The 19,339-nt window shown below is 57.4% G+C and overlaps 1 protein-coding gene across 1 annotated transcript; it reads right to left on the reverse strand.

The window, feature by feature from the left end:
• Nucleotides 1-1,127: 1,127 nt before the first annotated feature.
• On the reverse strand, nt 1,128-16,557 carry PROM2 (prominin 2). The gene is made up of 24 exons (XM_040496667.1): nt 16,158-16,557; nt 15,514-15,563; nt 14,895-15,091; nt 14,680-14,800; nt 14,338-14,401; nt 13,962-14,051; nt 13,473-13,672; nt 13,046-13,120; nt 12,179-12,242; nt 11,839-11,998; nt 11,395-11,547; nt 10,396-10,519; nt 9,791-9,882; nt 9,591-9,675; nt 7,070-7,216; nt 6,491-6,562; nt 5,584-5,676; nt 5,394-5,447; nt 4,976-5,056; nt 4,701-4,769; nt 3,912-4,001; nt 3,576-3,682; nt 3,146-3,220; nt 1,128-2,980 (listed from the first exon to the last, which is right to left on the reverse strand). The coding sequence occupies exons 1-23, from the start codon at nt 16,411-16,413 to the stop codon at nt 3,157-3,159; spliced, it is 2,508 nt and encodes an 835-aa protein (XP_040352601.1). The 5' UTR covers nt 16,414-16,557; the 3' UTR covers nt 1,128-2,980; nt 3,146-3,156.
• Between the last annotated feature and the right edge of the window lie 2,782 nt (nt 16,558-19,339).

Genomic DNA, 19,339 nt, shown 5'->3' on the forward strand with positions numbered 1-19,339 from the left:
CTTGTGAGACCTTGAGTCAGCCACATAGCTTTCCAGAGCTTCATTTGCTCAACAGTGAAACAAGGATGAGAGTCCCCGTTGCCTTCAGGGAACATCGTGAAAAGTGAGAATGAGACCACAAAGGGGCTTTGTTTCACACGTAAAGTAGGATTAGCATTTGGGGATCCCAGCATTTTAAAACTGGGAAAATATGTAATATATTGTTCTCTGTGGCTATTTTGGTCTCTCTGTCACCTGCTGAGTGCCACCCCTATCCCCAGTTACCAGAGCCTACAGTGATCTTCTCCAAACTAATCTCCTTTGGACAGTCAGTGTTCAACTGGCTGGGCCCAGGTTTCTGGATTCTATATTCAAATGCAGCCTTTCCCAAGTCGTGGCGGGGGGGCGGCGGGAATCAGTTAATTTTGCAGAACTACTACTTCTGATCAGGGTGAACTAGGTCATTTGGCCTGAATTCTCAACTAAAGACAACTTAAAATGTACTCAAAATATACTTTTTCTAAAAAAAAGTTTGATTGGGGGTATCAGAGAACAAACAAGGGAGTAAAGAATCAGAGACAAGATCTGGGAAAAGAAGGAAACCCAGAGACACGTGGCTTTGGGGCTCCTTCCTCCTTGGGAAGACCACTGACCCCAGAAGACACTCCAAAAGTGCTGAGCAGAGCTGTTAGCCTCTGGGACTAAGGAGGTAAAAACTAGGCCCACCAAGAGGAGGAGGTGCCTGGCAAATCTTTCATGCTTTGGGTTGGGACCCCAGGGGAATTCACCCCCAGAAAACAAATGAGCCGGAACTAGACCAGCACCCCAAGGGACTGCAAATCATCTCAGTCCTGAAAGTAGATTAAAACAACCGTGGCTTGCTAAATCCCAAGCCGTCCGCCAGATATAAACGTAATCCTCATGGAGGTAGACTAACTTCATTCTATGCCTCAGATTCTTTCTACAGGTTTTCCGATAGAATGTGTGGCGTTCAGTTGAAAATCGCCACGTATGTGAGGAGACAGACAAAACTAACAAGAACCAAGGGAAACAACAGACACTAGAAATAGACTCAAAGAGGATCCGTATCAGGGAGTTATTAAAATAACTATGTGCAGCATGCCCACATATGTAAAGGACAAGGTAGAGAGCTTTGCTGGAGAACCAGAAATGATTTTTAATCCTCCTCTATTTTTATCCCATCAACTTCATTCTTAACATGCAGGGTGCCACGGTTCCCCTGCAGAGGCCAACGGATGAGAGACAAGGCAAAGAAGCTTCGGGGAAAAGCCAAAGAGAAGCAACTGTGCTACATTCAAGGATGCCTGTCTGGAGTGTGCTTGCAATAATGACAGCGCGTTGTGCATGCACCGTCCTACTTTCTAGTAGCCAATCCATTGCTGCTCTGTAAGATGCAATTGAACATAGACACCCTCCCAAACTCAGCAGACTACAATCTTAAGGGGCTTTGCGCCTTTGAACAGGGACCCATCTCCCTCCTCCCTTGTACCTGCCAAGACCCAGCTCGGCTCCTGGCCCAGAACAGTCATGGCAAAAAAAAAAAAAAAAAAAAAAAGCAAAGCAGCATTTGAGCACTTGTTTTGTGGCAGACTCCTGCTAAGGGCTTTCCATGCAATGTCACAGCTCTAGGAGCTGGTTGTGACTACTCTTTCCATTTTGCAAATGGAGAAGCTGAGGTCTAGGGAACACACATAACATGTTCAAGGTGTCCTGGCCACCTAGCGTTAAAGCCAGGATGTGGGCCCAGGTCTGCCTGCTCCCAGAGTGGGTCCCACTCCCCACCTGCTGATTGCTGGGGTGATCCTGGATGTCTATGGTCAGAGGAGGCCTTGGTTTCTCCTCTCCAAAAAAACTCACCAAACACCAGGCTGTAGCCTGGGAAAGCTGGTGTTAAAGATCCAAGGCCAAGGCTTAGGAAGTGAGAACACTTCCATGGATCCGAGGTTTTGTCCATCTCTTCTCTCCCCTCCTCCCTTTCCCTGTTTCTAGAACTCAGCATCCAGCATGCAGAGAGGGCACAGGGATGGACTAGGGATAACCCTAGGCCACATGCATTGGATAGAAGGAGTAAGGGCCACAGGGAAAAATCCCGTTGTGGTCACCAGATCTCTTCCGGGAAAGCTGGGTGAGGACTGTCAAAGAGGCTACTTTCTAGGGTCCCAAGTCCCTTCCTAGAAAACCAGTGCTCAGAAAGGAACTGCAGGACAAATAGCACTATTTCCAACCTAGGGTACAGGCAAGGGGCTCAGCCTTCAAACAGACCTCCTTCACCCCACTGGAGGCCAGAAATCCAGGTCAGGACCTGTGGAGGGTCCAGGTCCCTGGGCAGTGGAGGGCTCGAGAGCTGTGAGGCAGAGCCCTGGTGGCCCCTGGCCCACTTGGTGGCTTTACCCGATTAGTTTGGTTGGGCAGGAGGGGGTCCCTGGGTACCAGCAAGGTAGCGGGATAAGGTAGAGAGGGGACAAAGTGGGGAAAAGGGCTTCCCTGGGGAGAGGACATAAGGGCTGGAGCAGAGTGAAGCTGGGACAGGTGGGCGGGTCAGATGAGGAAAAGGAGCAGGAGCTTAGAGAGGAGTGGACAGGGGGCGGGGCAGATGGTGACAGAATGGGGTTGGGCGGGGCCTCGTCGTCTCACCCCGGGGGCTGAGGAAGGGGTTCCAATAGATGGAGAACAGGCTCTCCCTGGTGCTAATATATTGCAGCGAGGAGGGTAAGGGACCGACACCTGGAAGAACCTGTTGGCTCCTGTAGCTCACCAAAAGTCACGTGTACATTTGAGAATGAAAAAAGGGGTCCATGAGCAGCAAGGGGGTGGGAAAGAAATAGGCAGAATGGGGTCAGGTAACTGGAGTTGAGGGACAATCCAAGCCTGATGCCAGTCTGGGCTCAGAGCAAGAGCAACGGTGTCCTCTGGTCCAGTCCGAGTCAAAGGGGAGGGAGGCAGGCGGCATCAGGCATCACCGAACAGCCAGCAAACATCCCTGTTATGGATTAAGAGCCAAACGGGTGAGGCGGGGGCGGGGGGCAGGGCCAGATCCAACACTCGGACCCTGTCAAGTCCCAGAACATTCCCTCCCTCCTGGGCCCTAGAGACCCCGAGTCCCACACCCTTCCTTTCCCTTCTTCCCCCCACTCCTGGCACTCACCTACTGGGGTCCTACAGCCTCAGGGAGGTGACCCGGGGGATGCGGAAGAGCTGAGTCTCCTCAGAACTGGTGGAGCTGTGACGTCGCAGAAAGAGTGAGTGAGCACCCAGGCACAGACCCTTGGCCCTGACGCAGGGACAAGCCCAGAGCCCTGATTTTCCGGCTGCAGAAGCTCTCCAGGGAGTAGGAAGAGTTCCTAAAAGCAGCGGCTGGGTAGATGTGTTTGCAACAAGAAGGATGTGGGCAGACATACGAAAGAACTTTCTGGACCTGGAGTGCCTCAGAGGGTGTGACTCTTCAGGGCTAGGCATGAGCCTCCTCAGCCTGGGAGGCCTCAGGAGGGGGTGTGCCGGGGGGTAGAACCCAGCAACTAGAAGGACGCCTTCCTGGACCCCTGATGTCCCCTCCTCAGTCCTGGCAGCCTCCTCACCTGAGGCGTTTCCAAATGGGACGAAAGTATTTGGAGGTCTTGACGGCAAAGATGATGCTGGGGATCAGGAAGAAGGTGCACCATGCCAGGCAGAACCAGAAGGCATTCTAGAACAGAGGATGTGAGGTCAGCTTGCTGTGGCTAGGCAGCAAAGTCTTCCCACCCTGCTCTGTACCCTTAGTCCTCCCATTGACTCCATGAGGGGTGCGGGCTGAGGGGAAGGGCTGGTGGGCAGGCCTGGAGGCAAGAGTCCTGCTTCACCTCGTGCCCTGCTCACGCCGCCCCTCCGATTGGGGCCTCCACGTCCATGAGCCCTGATGAGCTTGAGGCACTCACCCAGGGGTCAGCAATCATGTCACACAGGATCACACGGCCATTGTCCAGGGCTCGGGAGAGAGGCTGGCAGGTGGCAATGTGCTGAGTCACCTGTGGGGTCAACATGAGGCAGGTACATGCAGAGACACTCAGACCCACAGGTATATACCCCATATTCAGAGAAAGAGGTTGACAGGAACAGAGTTAGGTCCAGGGACCCCATAGGGAGCCACTGCACAGTTTGTATGGACACATGGATGCAGGGACATAGAGATGAGGACACATTGACATAGGCTCATTGCTCCACTCTTATCTTTTCCGTCCCATTCACCAGCCTCTGTTAAGCCCCTACTGTGTGCCCGGCACTGTGCACGCACACACACTCACTGCATACATGTGCACATACACACACACATACTCAGGGTTGAACAAGACCCCACCTGCCTAGTGTGGGTGCCAGATAGCTTGCAGAGGCTGTGGTCAGCCCAGGCCTGCAGGAGGAGGTGCACTTGGAGAGCTGGACAAAGGGACTGGCATGAGGAAGGGTATGGTGACAAGGTGTGGAGGGCATGTTCTAGAGAGCCAGGGCCAGCCCAGCTCACATTCAGGCCTCAGAGAGGGGCTGTGGCAGAGGCTGAGTGAACAGAACCCAGCCAGGAAGCAGGGGTGCAGATCTGGGAGTTTGGGCTCAATGCTGAAGGCCTAGGGCACCCCGAGGGGCTCTCGGGGCAGAGGAGGGATGTAACAGTGTGAAGAGCCGGTGGTGCTGGGAACCTGCTTGAGGCCAGGAGAGCTTGAGCCCCCACTCACCTCCTCTCTTACCCAGGCCACGTACTGGGAGAAGTAACCCATCTCTCGGGTCAGGAAACACTCACTTTCCTGCAGGACAGAGAGGAGTCCAGGACTGGCAGGTGTTCCAGGAACCAGCAACCCCGCGCCCCATGCCGGACAGGGCAGGCCGAGCTGGCTTTCCTGGGAGCCACGGTGAGGGGACAGGGATGGAGAAGAAGCTCCGTGTGCCCGAGTGCCTCAGCCCATCTCTGACTAGGAAGCAGCCCCCCTGCCTCTGCCCATCTACCACTCACATTCCTCAAGATACTGGTGGCCCAGGTAGGCAGCTGTCCTTTTAGGTAAGTGACATTGTCCAAGACACGAGAGGTCTCTGTCTGGGGGATTGAAGAGAAGAGAGGCTTAACTTAATGCCCTGCTCGTTTAGCGAGATGCTATGCATTCATTCACCCATTCATTCATTCAACGTGTAAAACACACATACTCACCTTGACGGGGGGGGAGGGGGGGGTGTTAGGCCCTAAGGACACAGAGGCTAAAGATGGTGGTCTTTAAGGATCCGCTCATCCACCTCCATTTCTTCCCACCCTCTACCCTCGACCTCCAGCGGGACTGGGCAGAGCAGATGACATCCCAAGCCAACAAGGCCCTGACTTCCTTTTTCCCTCTGTTGCCCACCTGCTCCCCCTCCCCCTCCCCCTCCCCAGCAGCCACCTGGAGATTCGGGGCTGAGGATGCCAGGGCCCTGACAGTGAGGTTGAGGTTGGCCTGTGGAGAAGAGAGCAGGGATGGTTAAGGGAAGGGATGGGTGGAAAAGGAGGGTTCCCGGCCCTTCCTTCCTCTTTTACCCCTCCCTGCCTCTCCTCTTCCCCAGGTTCCAGGCTCCCTGGGCCTCCAAGCTTACCACAAGGCTCTGCTGGGGGAGGACCTTCTCCTGATAGAGGTTTTTGAGCCCTTGGGCTTCCTCTTGCAGCTGCTGCCCCAGCACAGAACTGCCCTGAGGGGAGACAGGGATGGGAATGGCACTCTGCCAGGGACAGCCCAGCCTTCGCCAACACGTGCTTTACCCAACTGTTCAGCCAGACATACTGAGAAGATGTGGAAAGTGCTGGGCTGACAGGCAGAAAACCGAGGCCACCTTAAGCTCCTGAGCCTGATCCAGGTTTGGGGGCACTAAGCTCAAGTTCTAGGTCCACCCCTAGCTGACTAGGTGCTCCTAAGTCAGAGCCACAGAGGTTGTCTGAGCTGCAGTGGCATCTGCTGAAACAGGAATACTCCTTCTCTACCCATCATGCAGAGTTGGTGTGGGGTCTATGTTTTGAAGAGAACTCTTTAAGCTTTAAATACTTATAAATACAAAATGCTATTTTTTTCCAATAGCGTGTAAGCTCCTCGAGGGCAACTATCGTGATATCTGGTCCGTCGCATTGTCCTCACACCTGTCCCAGCAGATTCCCTGAGCGGTGTGCACTGAGAAACGCTTGCCCAACTGTGTGATGTCAGAGCAGTTACTCCATGTGATCTGAGGTGGAAGATAATCTACTTCGCAGATGAAGAAACCGAGGCCTGGAAATGCTGAATGACCTGCCTACGGCCACACAGCCATTGGTGGTAGGTAGCTTGAGTCAGAACCGACTCTGCCAAGCTCTTAAGCCCAGCCAGGGGATCCAGAGCCTCAAAGGTCACTGGTGGGAGCCCTCAATCCCCTGTCCTTGCCTTCATGCCCTCCAAGCCCTCCCACAATCTCCCTCCTCCCAGGCCTCTCTCTGTCTGACTCCTGCCTGCCCAGTGGGGTCTCGGGTCTTTCTCACTTGGGTCCGGGCCAGTCCTTCCAGCTCCTGGGCCAGCTTCTCCACGTCGGTGTTCACCACAGGCTTCTGGATCTGGAGATAGACAGGAGAAGCCAAGAGGGGATGCACTATGGCTCCTCCAGCCCTGTACTGGGGTACAGTCTACTCAGAAGTACCCCAAATGAGCTGAATCTATTGTGACACGTTGGTCACAGTGGGTTTGACCTGAAACTGTAAAATAAATCAGGCATTTCCCATTAGGATAGAAGGGGAAAAAATGAGGCGCCCTCTGGTGTAACCCATCGAAGAGGCCTCCTCCCACCTGCATACTGTCCACAGCAGTGGGTTCAGGACCATGAACAGCGACACACGCTGCTGGGTGGGAGCACGTTCCTTCCGGCCCAGCCCAGATGGTGGCTCCAGGACAGGCTTGAGGCACATGGTGTGCAGACACCCCCAACAGGAAGAGGCCCCAGGGACGTGTGGAGAGGTGAAGGGAACATGGAGGGCTGTGATGAGACAATACACCACCCCCCACCCCAGCTCCTCTGCAAGCCCCTCTGTTCTTCCATGGTCTGGACTGAGGTGCTTCCTGCTGACCTGATCAAGGAAGGTGGAATAGTGGATGTTCTCCAGCCCACTGCTCTGCAGGGCTTCCAGGTCCCGGTGGGCGGCTGGGCTCAGCAGGTCCAGATTCTTCACGTCTATTTTAAGGTTCTGCAACTCCTGCTGCAGCTTGGCGGTATACTGAGGGGGTGGGGGACAGGGTGAGGGTGTGCCCAGTTGCTGAACCAGGACCCCAGAGTTGCTATCCTAGGTGAGGGGTCCCCAAGCTCTCAGGGCCCTCCTTCTAGATATCCAAGGCCCCCACCTTGGCTACTCCCAGCCCCAGACAGTCTCCCAGGAGGCCTCTGCTTCCCACCTGTCCCTACTCCAACCCACCCCCACCAAGACCTAGCTCTCCTCTGCAACTATCTGGCTCACGGACAGAAACACAGACCCTCTGGCAACCCAATATGAAATAGCTTCCCTGGCCCAACTTTATCACATCACCCTTGTTAAGGTCTTCAAAGTATCTGTTGTTCTGAAATTATTTGTGGGCTTGTTTATTGCCATCAGCTCCAGGAGAGTGGCAACCTGTCTGCCCATTCTGTACCAGCCCCTCAGTGTAGAGCAGAGGCTCACATGTGGCAGGCACAATACAAGTTTGTTGAGTGCGTACAAATGAGTGAATGAGTGGGGAAACACAATCACATTTCCAAGAGAGACCACAGTTTAAGGGGACACTTGAGGGCACCTGGGTGGTTCAGTCGGTTAAGTGTCTGACTCTTGACTTCAGCTCACAGTTCGTGAGTTTAAGCCCCATGTCAGGCTCACCCTGACGGTGTAGCGCCTGCTTGGGATTCTGTCTCTCCCTCTCTCTCTGGTCCTTCCCTGCTTGCTTGTGTGCGCTCTCTCTCTCTCTCTCTCAAAATAAATAAACATTAAAAAACAAAAGGGGACTCTTGGCATTTTTCAACCATTGCTAGAAGAGACTGGGCATGAAATTCAGCCCCGATGTTTAACAGATGAGAAACTGAGGCTAGAGAGGAACATTCACTTGCCCAAGATTTCATAGCAAGTTAGCTAACAGAACCCAGCCCCGCTCACCCCTCCCTATCCTGCCACACTGCTTCCCTCTAATCCTTGAAGAGGCGGGGGTCCTATGGCAGTGTTTCAGGCACAAGGGTATACCTGACAGGTATAGCATAACAGACAGGTACACAGGAGAGGCTTGAAGGCGAGCAGAGCCCTCCTGGTGCCCTGGAAAGCACACCTTGTCATATTTATTTCTGCATCATCAGCTCGTTCTTATCTCCTTTGAAGACAAGTGCTCTTAAGGTCACATTTGGTGTGTTGCACATGGCCCTGAAGGACTGCCCAGTCCCTTTGAACCTGAAGCTCGTCCACACTATTCTGTGAGCTGGAACCTCCCCTGAGAACCATGACGTCCAGCTAGCAGAGCAGGGGCACCTTCTGCCCGGGTCCCCTGCTGCAGTCCTCCCTGGCCAGCCTTCATCCATGGGGCAGTAGCTCTGGCCTCACATTGGGATGTGGCTGCTCTGTGGACCTTTCGTCTGCCAGGGATGCAGAAAGGGGAGGCAGCTAAGGCAGTGTGCCAAGTACGCAAGATTACCCTTTCAGACACGGAGTTGGAACTGAAATCTGAACCATTTGGCTATGCTACGCTGTGGGTTGAGAAGGGCTGGTGGATTTAAGGGGAGTTGGAAGGGTTTCTGGAGAGGAGGAGGAATCAGGAGTTAGCATGGTAGGAGTGTGGGTCAGGGGGATAGGCAGGGGGGAGACACAGGGGTTTCCCAGGACATGCTTGGGAAAGGCTCCCCAGGGGCCTTGGGAGTCCAGGCGGCTCTCCCCACCTCACTTAAGTGCAGACAGAGGTAAGGAAGGAATATGTTACAGCTTCTGTGCACCCTTAGGAAAACGACATTCTCAAAATACATCCCCTCCGGTGAAGCAGCCATTCCTTCTCTCTGTCCTAGAATTGTCTCTTGCCAGTATGGATATGGTTTCTATACACCAAGCTCTGGCAAGGTCCAGTGGTTAACGGAACAGGCTTGAAGGGCAGGGCTCAAACCCTGCCCACCTACTGGCTGTGTGAGCCTGGCCAAGGGCCTCTGGTGAGCCCTCCCCCAGGGACACCCAACTTCATCACTGTCATTTTCACTGTCATACCCCATTCTCAACCACCCCACTACTGACTGCAGTGTCCCAACCAATGCCTGTCCTCAGCCAGGACACGCACACCTTAGCCCTCTCATTCACTCTCCTTATCCTTTCCTACTACAACCTCAGCTGTGTTCACTTCTTCCCCGAGCACAGCACTCAGAGCCGGTCATGGCCTCTAGGACCTCATCCATCCACCCACACACCCTAGAAGCCTCCCTGGGCTCTCGCCCTGGGTCAGGCTCTGAGCTTTCACCTGGGGCCTCTGTCCCTGAGGCACCTCGATTGCTCCTGCAGACTTCTCAAGTTCAATAAGATGGACCTACCACAGAGGCAAGGCCAGAGGAAGGGGTTCTGCAGGAAAGAATCCCCACAACCCTCCAGGAGGTTCCCTCACCTGGCTGATATTCAGGTGCTTCTCCAGGTCATAGGAGTCATTGAGCTGCAGGACGCTCCAGAGCGCGGCCCCTTCCTTGCACTGCCTGGGGAAAAGTAATGGGCATCGAAGACAAGAGAAAAGGACAGCAGGTGGGGGCTGACACCACCCACCTCAGCTGCTCCTCACACCCTGTCCCCCAGCCTAAGCATCCCACTCACTGATAGGCCAGGAGGATGCTGATGTTCTTCTTCAGGCCAAGAAGCTGAGACAAGTTCATGGATGGGGGCAAGTTCCCTGGGGTGTCTGCAAACTGGAAAAGGGGCAAAGAGGAATGGGCCTGAAACAGGCTGAGGGCAAGGCCATCCCAGCTCCCCTAGAGCCTGGTCCCATGCCACCTTGGCACAGAAGAGACCACGACCCTGTGACTGCAGCCCAAACCTGCCTCTAACTCAAATCACCCCTGGGCCGTTAACTCCTTGCAGGGAAACTTCTCTGGGCCAGCACCTTGGCTCACCTACTAGAAGCACTGGAGAACCAGGATTTCCAGTTTGCAGACTCAGTATTAGGAGAACAGACAGACTCGGGTCTGGGTGCAGCCCCTGGGATGCCTGCCCTGGGGCCTGGGCATTATTCCAGGGACTCACGGGTTTGCTCTCTCTCACCCCTTTTCCACTTGTCATTTCCTGCCTTTCCTTGGCCATCTCCAGCCATCCTCCTGTCCCTCCCTCCCCTTTCCCCCTCTGGCTCCCACTTCGTTCTAACCCCTTGCTCTGCCCTCAACCCCCTCCACCTCCCTCTGGGCTGCAGAACACGGCAGGCTCACCTTGTAGAGCTCTCTGCTCTCCCAGCTCCGGCACACCAGCGTCTGCACATTGCCGCCCACCAGGAAGGTGGCGAAAACAAGGAGGATGAGGGGTGCGGCAAGGAGGAAGCTGAAGCCCACACCCCTGGGGGAAGGCAGAGGGACAGGGTTGAGATGGGAGAGAGAGGCCAGCTGCACTGGACCACACCCTCTGTCCCGCCACATCCGGGGGCCAGCGTGGTCAGCGAGTCGGCCCCAGGGCAGAGCCCTTTGAGGGCTCAGCCTCCTGGGCCAGGGGGGGAGAGCTCAGAACTGCTGGCTGTTCCCCTCCCCCTTCCCCTCACTCCCCTCATCATGGGTGTCCTGGCTGGCCCTAGCAACCTAGAGGAGAAGGTAGCTGCTTCGCTGGAAGAGACAGGACTGCCCGCCCCTGAGACTAAGGCACATGGAGGAGACTGGCTCCAGAGCTCAGCCCTCAACAGAGCCACCTGCAAGGGCCGCAACTTAGAAGGGTTGAACAGGACCAGTGCTGCCCTGTAGGGCTTCTCTGGGGGACAGGCACAGCCCCAAGCCAGGGTTTGAGGCTTGGAGAATAGAACAAAGGCTGCATTTCAGCCTCCACTCGCCCCTTGGGTCAGGCAGATTCTACCTCGGGTGCCACCTATTGGTAGTACTACCTAGATACTGGGTTAAGAAGGACTCTGAGGCTACGTTTGACTCAGTGGGAAAGGGTGCCCGCTGGTTACTATAGTTGCCACTGGTGTGGAAGGGGGAAATGCTTCTTATTTGCCATTCCCGCTCTAGTCCACCCTTGTATACAGATGAGGACACGGAGGCCCAGGTGGGTGAATAATTTGCCCGGAGTCATCCAGTGAATCGGTGCCAGAGGCAGAGGTAGAGCTCAGCCTCTTGATCCCCAGGACTTGCTTCTGTAGCCACACTAGGAGCTGTCCATGGGCATGAGAGGAATCTGGGCAGCCCAGTGGGAAAGACCCTTCCCCTCTCCCCAGCCCTTCTTACATCATGAGGAAGCGGGCTCCAGCCTCGCCCTTGGCTTCCGAGTGGCCAGGGTCCTCCCTGGCAGCCAGCCCCCAGATGCCGAGGTTGAGGCCCAACAGATTACAGACCACCACAAGCAGGACTGCAGAGCACAACACGCAGCCCAAAATCCACCTGCCGCAGAGAGGGTGCGGTGTCACTGACAAGGGAGGCACCAGGATGGGCTGGCATAGGACCTAGGGGCTGGGTGGGGTCCCACTGCTCCTACGGGGTCCCCAGGCTCAGATCCCAAGGGCACACAGCCAAGGTGGAGACAGAGGCCCGAGGAGTAAGGAAGGGGTCTTGGCTTAAATGGAGGCAGATGCTTAGTGCAGCCAGGGGTTGATGGGGGCTCAAAATCAGGCCCACAGTGGCTGAGAGGCTGGGCTGCCTATCCCTTCCCCACCCCCACGGACTCCCAGGCACCTGTATTTCTCATATCTCTGCACCTCCTTCAGGTAGGGGCGGCTACTCTGTTCCACCTCCTCCAGCGCCTGGCTCCAGCGAGAGGCTGCCTCCCAGCCTGGGAACTCTTCGGCCAGTGTCCTCAGCCCTTCGGGCTTCTGGGCTATCACCTTCTTCAGCTCTGCCCAAAGCAGCAGAGACTTGTGGGAGGGGCAGGAAGAACATGTGGGACCCGCGGAGAGGGCCCACTCTCTGACCAGGCCCAGACGGAGGACAGCCTTCCCCTTCCACCCTCCCCCCACTGCCCCCCTCCTCCTCTCGGCAAGTCTCTGGTGGGGGTGGCCCCTGGACAGGGCCTCACCTTTGACCACGTTGGCCGTCTGCAAAGCTGCCAGGAGCGGGAGTGCGTTGAAGGTGCTGTTCTCCTACCAGAACAAAAGGCACCTGTGCCTCCCACTTCCCACCTGCTGTCCCAGCTTCAGGGACCCTTGACATCGCCAGGCCCAGAGGCGGGGCGTCCCTCTTAGTGCTCCCAGCTCAGGAAATGAGAAAACAGGCTTCCCCTTGTTCTCTTGGTCAATGGCTTCTTCTCTCCTCCTTCAGCCCGGCCTGACTCAGCTCCCCAAAACATTGCTCCTGGAAGACCCCGCCTTGCCCTCCCCACCTCTCTTGCCGAGACTGCGGCAGCCTCCCAGCCATCCGCTCTTCTCTTCCATCCATCCTATGCATGCCAGGCCTAGGTCCCTACAGTCCAGCCCCAACCTACTCTTCCTAGCCTCAGCTCCCATCTTCTTCCTCCCGGGAACTTCCGCGCCAGCCGCCCAGCACAGGTGACTCACCCTTTCCCCAACTCTGGCATTTTCCAGGCCCTGGGTCACAGGTGCTGACTCATGCCGCACCCTCCCCCACAGCCCATCTGCATGACAGGTTGTACCTCCAGGGCTCAGCTTCTGTCCTCTCTTCCTTGCCACCCCAGCCCCCCCCACCACCACCTTGAGGGGCCCAGCTCTTCCTTCTGAGTTCCAGGCCAGCCTCCCCCATCAGAGAGCATGCACTTGAGAACCGGCATCATGAGCCTCCAGCCCAGGGAGCCATATAGGAGGTAAGGCCCTGATTTGACCCAAGTCTTAGGTTCAGCTGGGTTCCCACCCCAAAGGGGGAAAACGAGATCCCTCACTTGTGAGCTCCCAGGTGATGGGGAAGTCAGGTAGACTGGGCAGGCACTCACCTCGTGGACCATGCTGGAGAAGTTGGCCTCTGGGACACCCTTCAGCCGATGCAGGACATCGTCCACTGGGGACACCTGAAATAGGGTGGTGGTGGTATGACAAAGTCCATAGAGAGGCCTGAGGTGGGGGTCCCTGAGGGTGGATGGGAGGAACCCTCAGTGTCCCTGTGTGCAAATGGGGAACACCTCCCCAGGTGGCAGGGAGAACTCAAGGAGCTAATACACACGAAGCTCACAGTACAGCGCGTGGCCCAGGAAAGCTCTTGCCCCCATTGCCAGGATGACCATCGTCAATCCTTGGAGAGGGGAGGAGCCGCCGAGGAAAGGGATCAGGAGTCTGCCTCAGGAAGCATCCAGGGATTCCTGGAGCAGCAGGCAGAGCAGCGCCCCCACCCCCGTTTCAAGCGGCCCTGTCCTGGGCCTGCACCTGGTCAAAGTCAGCTCCCAGCTCCAGGGCACGGGCTCGGCTCTGGGCCTCTGTGCAGTCCTGGCAGCCAGGCTCCTGCAGCAGGGTGAGGAGGTGCTCCCGGCGCTCCCGGACAGCTGGCTCCAGGTCCCGCTGGCCCTCCCGCAGCTCCACCAAGGTGGCATTCAGGGCTTGGAGGTGATCCATAGAGAGCTGCAGGGCTGAGAGACACCGCTCTGGACTGAGCAGTCTCCACTGTTATTGGCACAGAACATCTCCCCCCTCCCCCCAGCCAAAGGGATGTGGGTCATTAACTTCCGCAGTTTTAATGGAAACTGCCCTGGGGCACATTTAGCCAGGTTGTGGGCAGGGATGCCAGGAGGGATCCCAGGATACAGCCATCAGAAAGTCAGGGGTCGGGCTTGCTGAGGCGGGGAGAGAAATCCAAGGCTGAGTGAGGATGGGGCCTGCCCCCAAGAGGCAGCCACCCAGGACACTGGGCCCACTCACCCTGGCCCAGGCTGTTCACTGAGGTCAGCACTTCATACACGGTGCTCTTGAGCTGGGTGTAGATCGTGCTCCCAATGCTCTTGCCGACACCTGGGGAGCACAGGGTTGTCTGCAGGGCTGGCCCCCAGAAGCCGAGGGGCCCTCTTCACCCATCCAGCCAGCCTCCCCAGGCCCTGCACTGGGCTCTGCAGGGGAGGTCCTGGCTTCTTGGTCCTGTCACGCGGTGACTACTGTGCTCCCCAGCTGGGCCCAATCCCTGTCTCTTCAAGGGTGTGCCCAGGTGGAGCCCAGGATGAGGGGTGAGAGGGCCCCCAAGGCAGGCCTGAGCAGGGGGACCCAGAGGCTGGCCAGCCTGTCAGCCAGCTATAACCCTCACCATCCAGTTCCTCCAAGACTCGCTTCTGGGGAAGGGAGAACTGCTGTGCCACGGCCTGCAGCTCCTAGGCAAACATAGGGTCATGAGGCTGCTCTTCCCTGTCACCTGACAGCCCCCCTCTTGTCCCTTCCCTAGCCCTCCCCGGGCTCCCCACACAGCTGGGTGGCTATCCTGAGGATGCCCTGGGTACACTTATGTATTATAACAACTCTCCAGCAGGGGGCAGTCAGGCGCGTGTTGAAAGGGGCACCCTTTCTAATTTGCAGGTCCCACTCTACTCTGCCCCGTCTGGGGCTGGTGCTCAGGCAGGCTCATGGGGGTGAGGGGTTACTGGGCACTGACCTGGGGGACATCGGAGACCAGGCCCCGGAGGCTGAGCAGAGTCTCAGGCACGGCCTCCACCCCGGGGGCCATCTGCTCATGCATGCGCTGGTTGGTGACAAAGGCACAGACCACACCAATGCTGCAAGGATGGGAGGGAGGCAGGGGCTTGCTGGATGCCCACGAGCACTTTGGGCCTCAGCCCACACCTCCCACCTGGCCTGGGCGCCCCTCACAGTAGCACGAGGGTGGTCAGCAGCAGGAAGGCCATGAGGGTGCCTCGCTCACAAGCCATGGCCTTGTGCTCCGTCTTCACGCGGCCCCCACAGCGCCGGCGGCAGCAACAGAAACAGAGCCCGGCGATGGGCACCAGGAGGAGGTAGAGGCCCGCGATCACAGCACATGCCACGTAGCCAGCCTCATATCGCACCACCTGGGCAAGGGGGCAGGGGTGAGGGGTTGTCCCGACCCTTCCAACGCGACGGCCTCCGGTCTGACTGCACAGGGAAACCAGAAGGCGAGGGGATGTGCCCACAGCGGGCACTTTGCACACGTCTCCTCCAACCCATGCAAAGTGCGTGGTGTCCTTGTTATTTACCATCTCGTAGAGGAGGAAACTGAAGTCCAGGTTTGCTCACTGCAAAACCCCAGGACCAGTTAATGGCAGAGCTGCGGTTGGAAATTAGGCCCGCGGATTACAGCGTGAATGGAAGGGGGGGAGGGGATGCCGGAGACCCCCACCCTGAGGGACACCCAGCAAGGTGGCCTGAGCTGAGGAGGCCTTTCTACTTCTGCCCCTCATGCTCACCCGACACTGCTCTCCGCCCCCCCCCCCCCCCCCCCCCCAGGGCTCACCTCATCCACCTTCACGGAGGACGGCTCATTCAGCAAGGTCTTTACCAACTCTAAGGAAAGAGTCAAACTGGGCGTTTGAGGACAGCAACTGCCCTGCGCCTGTGTCCACCCTCACTGCCAGGCCAAGGTGGGCTCTCTGGAAGGGCTCCTCCCACCGCCATGGCACCCTAGGAGAAGCCCTGTGCATTCCTGCCCCGGCCTCCGGAGGAGGGAGGGCTGCCATAGGTGGGAGTGGCTGAGAGGAGGCCCGACCGACCCCTCCTCCAGAACCCGACAGGTGGGCCCAGCGGTGGAGAAGCCGGAAGCCTGGTTAAAGCAGAGAAGGGGCCCGGCCTAACAGCCCATCCTGTCCTCCCAACCCCTAGCACCCCTAGACCCAGAGAAAATCTTAGCCAGGTCTTTGAGAACTTCTAATGTAATTTCTTCTATTTGAGGACAGAGAGACTGAGGCTCAGAGAGGAAAAAGGGCTTGCCCAAGGTCACGCAGCAAGATTTCCAGGTGATGCCCGTGGGCCCCCGGGGACTTCTGGGAAGGAAGGCTGGGGACCCTGCCCTCCAACTGCCCGCTGACGGGGTAGGCGCGCCCCGCGGTCGAGGGGGAACCCACTACCTCCGAGGCCCGCCCGAGGGAGGGGCGCACTCACCGGCGGGGAAGGGGTTGAACTGCACCACGGAGAGGAAGCGGCGCACGGTGCCGTACAGGGGGTTCAGGGGCCCCGGCGGGCGGTCGCGAGGAGCCAGCCAACGGACCCTGGCCGCCGGGGCGAACACCAGGCGCTCTGCGCGGCCGAAGGACCTGCAGTCCGCGGCCCCTGCCCCCAGCGAGCTCAGGATCAGCCCCAGCCCCAGCCCCAGCCCCAGGCCAAGCAGGGGCGCCAGGAGGCCGGGTACGCGCGTCATGGGGTCGGCCGCGGGACTGCGGGGCAGGCAGGACGGGGCTCAGGCGGCCGGGGGTGCGGACGGAGCGCGGGGCAGGCCGTGCATCCTTCACCAGCCCGTGTCCCCGCGGCTCTCAAAACCGGCCCGACAGGTTTGGGCTCCCGAGCTACCTGGGCGCCCGCCCGCAGCGCTGGAAGGGCAGGGGCGGAGGCCTTGGGGAGGGGGGCAGGGCCTGGCCCGGACCCGCCCCCAGCGTCCTGGGGTGGGAGCCAGGGCGTCTTCTCCCCTCCCCAAATCCTCGTAGGAGGGCTGCCTCCGAGCTGGGAAGGGGAGACACCTCACTAGCTCTGGATTGTCGGGGGTGACCCAATTTCAAAAATTGTATTCCGTAACCCGGACCCAAGAGCCCAGGCTGGGGCTGGGAAAACAGCCACCCAGCGAAGCGCTGGCCCATGGGGTGGCGGAACGGCGGCACAGACCCAGGAACCGGGCTCCTCCCCGCAGCTTCCTCTGGGGCCTGCTCTGTCCCCTGGGGTCATGCTTGCGCTTGCTGCCAGGCCGATCTGGAGCAGAGAGGCCACGAGGCTTTGCCCGCGAGTGGCTCTCAGAGGAGCCACTCGGACAGGCGCAATCCTTCGGGAGGGTGAGTCCCAGCTAAGGTGTGCCCTTTGGCCCAGCAAAGCCCCCATCCAGTCAGCAGCCGAAAGAACTAATCAAGGATATGGCCAGAGATGTGTCTACACAGGTCTCTGTTTTTTAAGTGGCTGTATGCCCAATACCCAGAGGGTGCCTGGAGCTGAGCAGGTTGTGGGGAAGTATTGCTAAATGGTTGGGGGATGTTTCTGGCAGTGTTATTCACGATACAGAAACAATCCCGATGGCCGATGGCCACCACCGCCAAGGAAATGGTGAAACGAGCATCTCACAAGACACACAGGGCAGTCATTAAAGAAAATGATGTGGAAATGGCTCTTTTGACCTTAAAGATACAATGCATTAAAAAGTGCAAACAGCTGCTTACAAAACAGTATGTAGAGTGAGGGTATGAAACACTGGATCACCTCCAGGTAGAATCTCGGCGATTTTTAATCCTTTTCTGCCCATTTGTACTTCCTAATTTCTGTGCAATCAACATGTGTTCATCGTGTTCAAACAAGTGATAGAAGTTTGTGAGTGCCCGTGGCAGCCCTCTTCCCCAGCAGGAGCCCTGGAGGGAGGGGCTGGGGCTGGGGCCGTCACCCCTGTGACCCCTCCCCAAGGTCTCCTGCCCTGCCCTTCCAGCTCTGCCCTCCCGGATTTGCCAGGTGGGTGAGGGGTGTAGAGATTTGGGGCTGTTCATGGTGGGCGGGGTCCACAGTAAAGAAGTGACTTAAATTTGAGTCAGGGCTGGGCCTGCGACAGAACCCTTACCCTTCCTATGGCTGCGCCTATGGTTTTCTCAGAGCGGTAACGAGTACACAGTCTAGAAGGAATGGTCCACTTAATAACGGGGTGCAGACAGGAAACGGAACCCCAGCAAAGGGTGACTCAGAGATGAGGATCAGGGCTGCAATGAGAAAAGTGTGGGGGGGGGGTGTGCTGGCTCCTGGGGTCCAGGGAAGCTCCAGGACCGGTACTGCCCCTGGAGGCCCAACCCCAACCCCTGGAGGGAGTCCCCTGGCCACTCTGCCCTGTGACCGTGCAAGCCAGCTAAATTCGGGCTGTGCCCAGCCCTCACTCTTCCCATCCCACTCATTTGAGCGCAGTACCTGCGCTGGGGGCACCATGGCCCCCCTGGAGGCTGCCTAGAGGAAGGGCTGGTCTCCCCAGAGCCTTCCCCCTCCTCCTCTCCTCCAGCGTGAGCTGTGTGGAAGAACTCTCTGCGGGCCAGCACTGGCCCAGAAATAGCCCTTTCCTAGCTTCCTATAATCCACTACGGTGCCGTGAACTCCACTTAGGGTTTTGTTTTGTTTTTGTTTTTGTTTTTGTTTTTGGTATTCCCTGACTTGAGTGCACTGGTGGCAAAGGAGTTTAGACCCCAGTTTCCCAGGAGGTCAGGGAACCCCAGGGACTTTGGGACATAAACAGCCCCGTCCCCGCCTCGTCCGGTCTCCCCCTCTTTCTCTCTCTTCCCAACTATCGCAGTTAAGCCGTGAGTTTCTACTGCTGTTGTTTTCATTAAGTGTCTGTAATGAAAGCCCTGCACGTTGAGGGTGAGATTTCTCCAAGAAAAAATAAAACATACCAAGCCTCTTTTTTGGCCTAGGGGCAGGAGGGTTGATAAAGATACTGAATCTACCAGTTTGACAGATGGACAAAGTGAGACTCCAAAGAAGGGATTTTCCTGAGTCAGTGACCAAGCCAGGAGTCTCCTTCCTGAGCCGGATCCTGATGGAACAATCTTTCATTGGAGGGACTGGGTCAGCCCCACCTGGAGGGCACCTGGCAGAAACACCAAAAATGCTGCTGTAATTGATTCCTTGGGGGAGGGGGGCAGAGCAAGTGGCTGTGTTGGGGCTGGGCGGGCTGGTTGGACAGCAGGGAGGACTCTGCAGCCGCCTCTAAGAGCTGCTGTGCTTCCAGAAGTGTGGAAAGGGGTTCAAGGGTAGTCCTGCCCCACCCCCTCCTTTTACTTACGCGTTTCTGGCACGCCGGCACGTCCCTTCCTCCCGCAACCCACTGGGACCCTCTGCTCTCCCTGGAAATTCTTTGGTTGATCTAGGATAAGCTGTCCCTAGTTACCTTAGGAATACTTCCTGGGGTCACTTTCCTACCCCTGAGTCACAGTCCTCAGGAGCTTGATGGTCCCCAGGGCCCCACAGCCCTGAGGTTAAGGGAGGGGAGAGCTGGGCAAGGAGAGGGGTTCTGCCCTTCCGAAAGCAGTAGGGCTCATAGAGCCTGAGGACGCTAGGTGCGGCCTGCCGGCTGCCTCATGCGCCACCTGCTGGAAACAGGAGGGGGTGCCCAG

This window comes from Herpailurus yagouaroundi, unplaced genomic scaffold, assembly GCF_014898765.1.
Source record: "Herpailurus yagouaroundi ecotype Mexico unplaced genomic scaffold, PumYag 188, whole genome shotgun sequence".
In the NCBI taxonomy this organism is placed as follows: domain Eukaryota; kingdom Metazoa; phylum Chordata; class Mammalia; order Carnivora; family Felidae; genus Herpailurus; species Herpailurus yagouaroundi.

What these genes read in the sequence shown, in the direction of transcription:
- PROM2 (XM_040496667.1), bottom strand. Translation starts at nt 16,413, where the DNA reads ATGACGCGCGTACCCGGCCTCCTGGCGCCCCTGCTTGGCCTGGGGCTG. An exon ending in AGTGAACAGCCTGGGCCAGG is followed by an intron (nt 13,673 to 13,961) that starts GTGAGTGGGCCC and finishes GGTGTCTCTCAG; the next exon opens with CCCTGCAGCTCTCTATGGAT. An exon ending in ATTCCACCTTCCTTGATCAG is followed by an intron (nt 6,563 to 7,069) that starts GTCAGCAGGAAG and finishes GTCTATCTCCAG; the next exon opens with ATCCAGAAGCCTGTGGTGAA.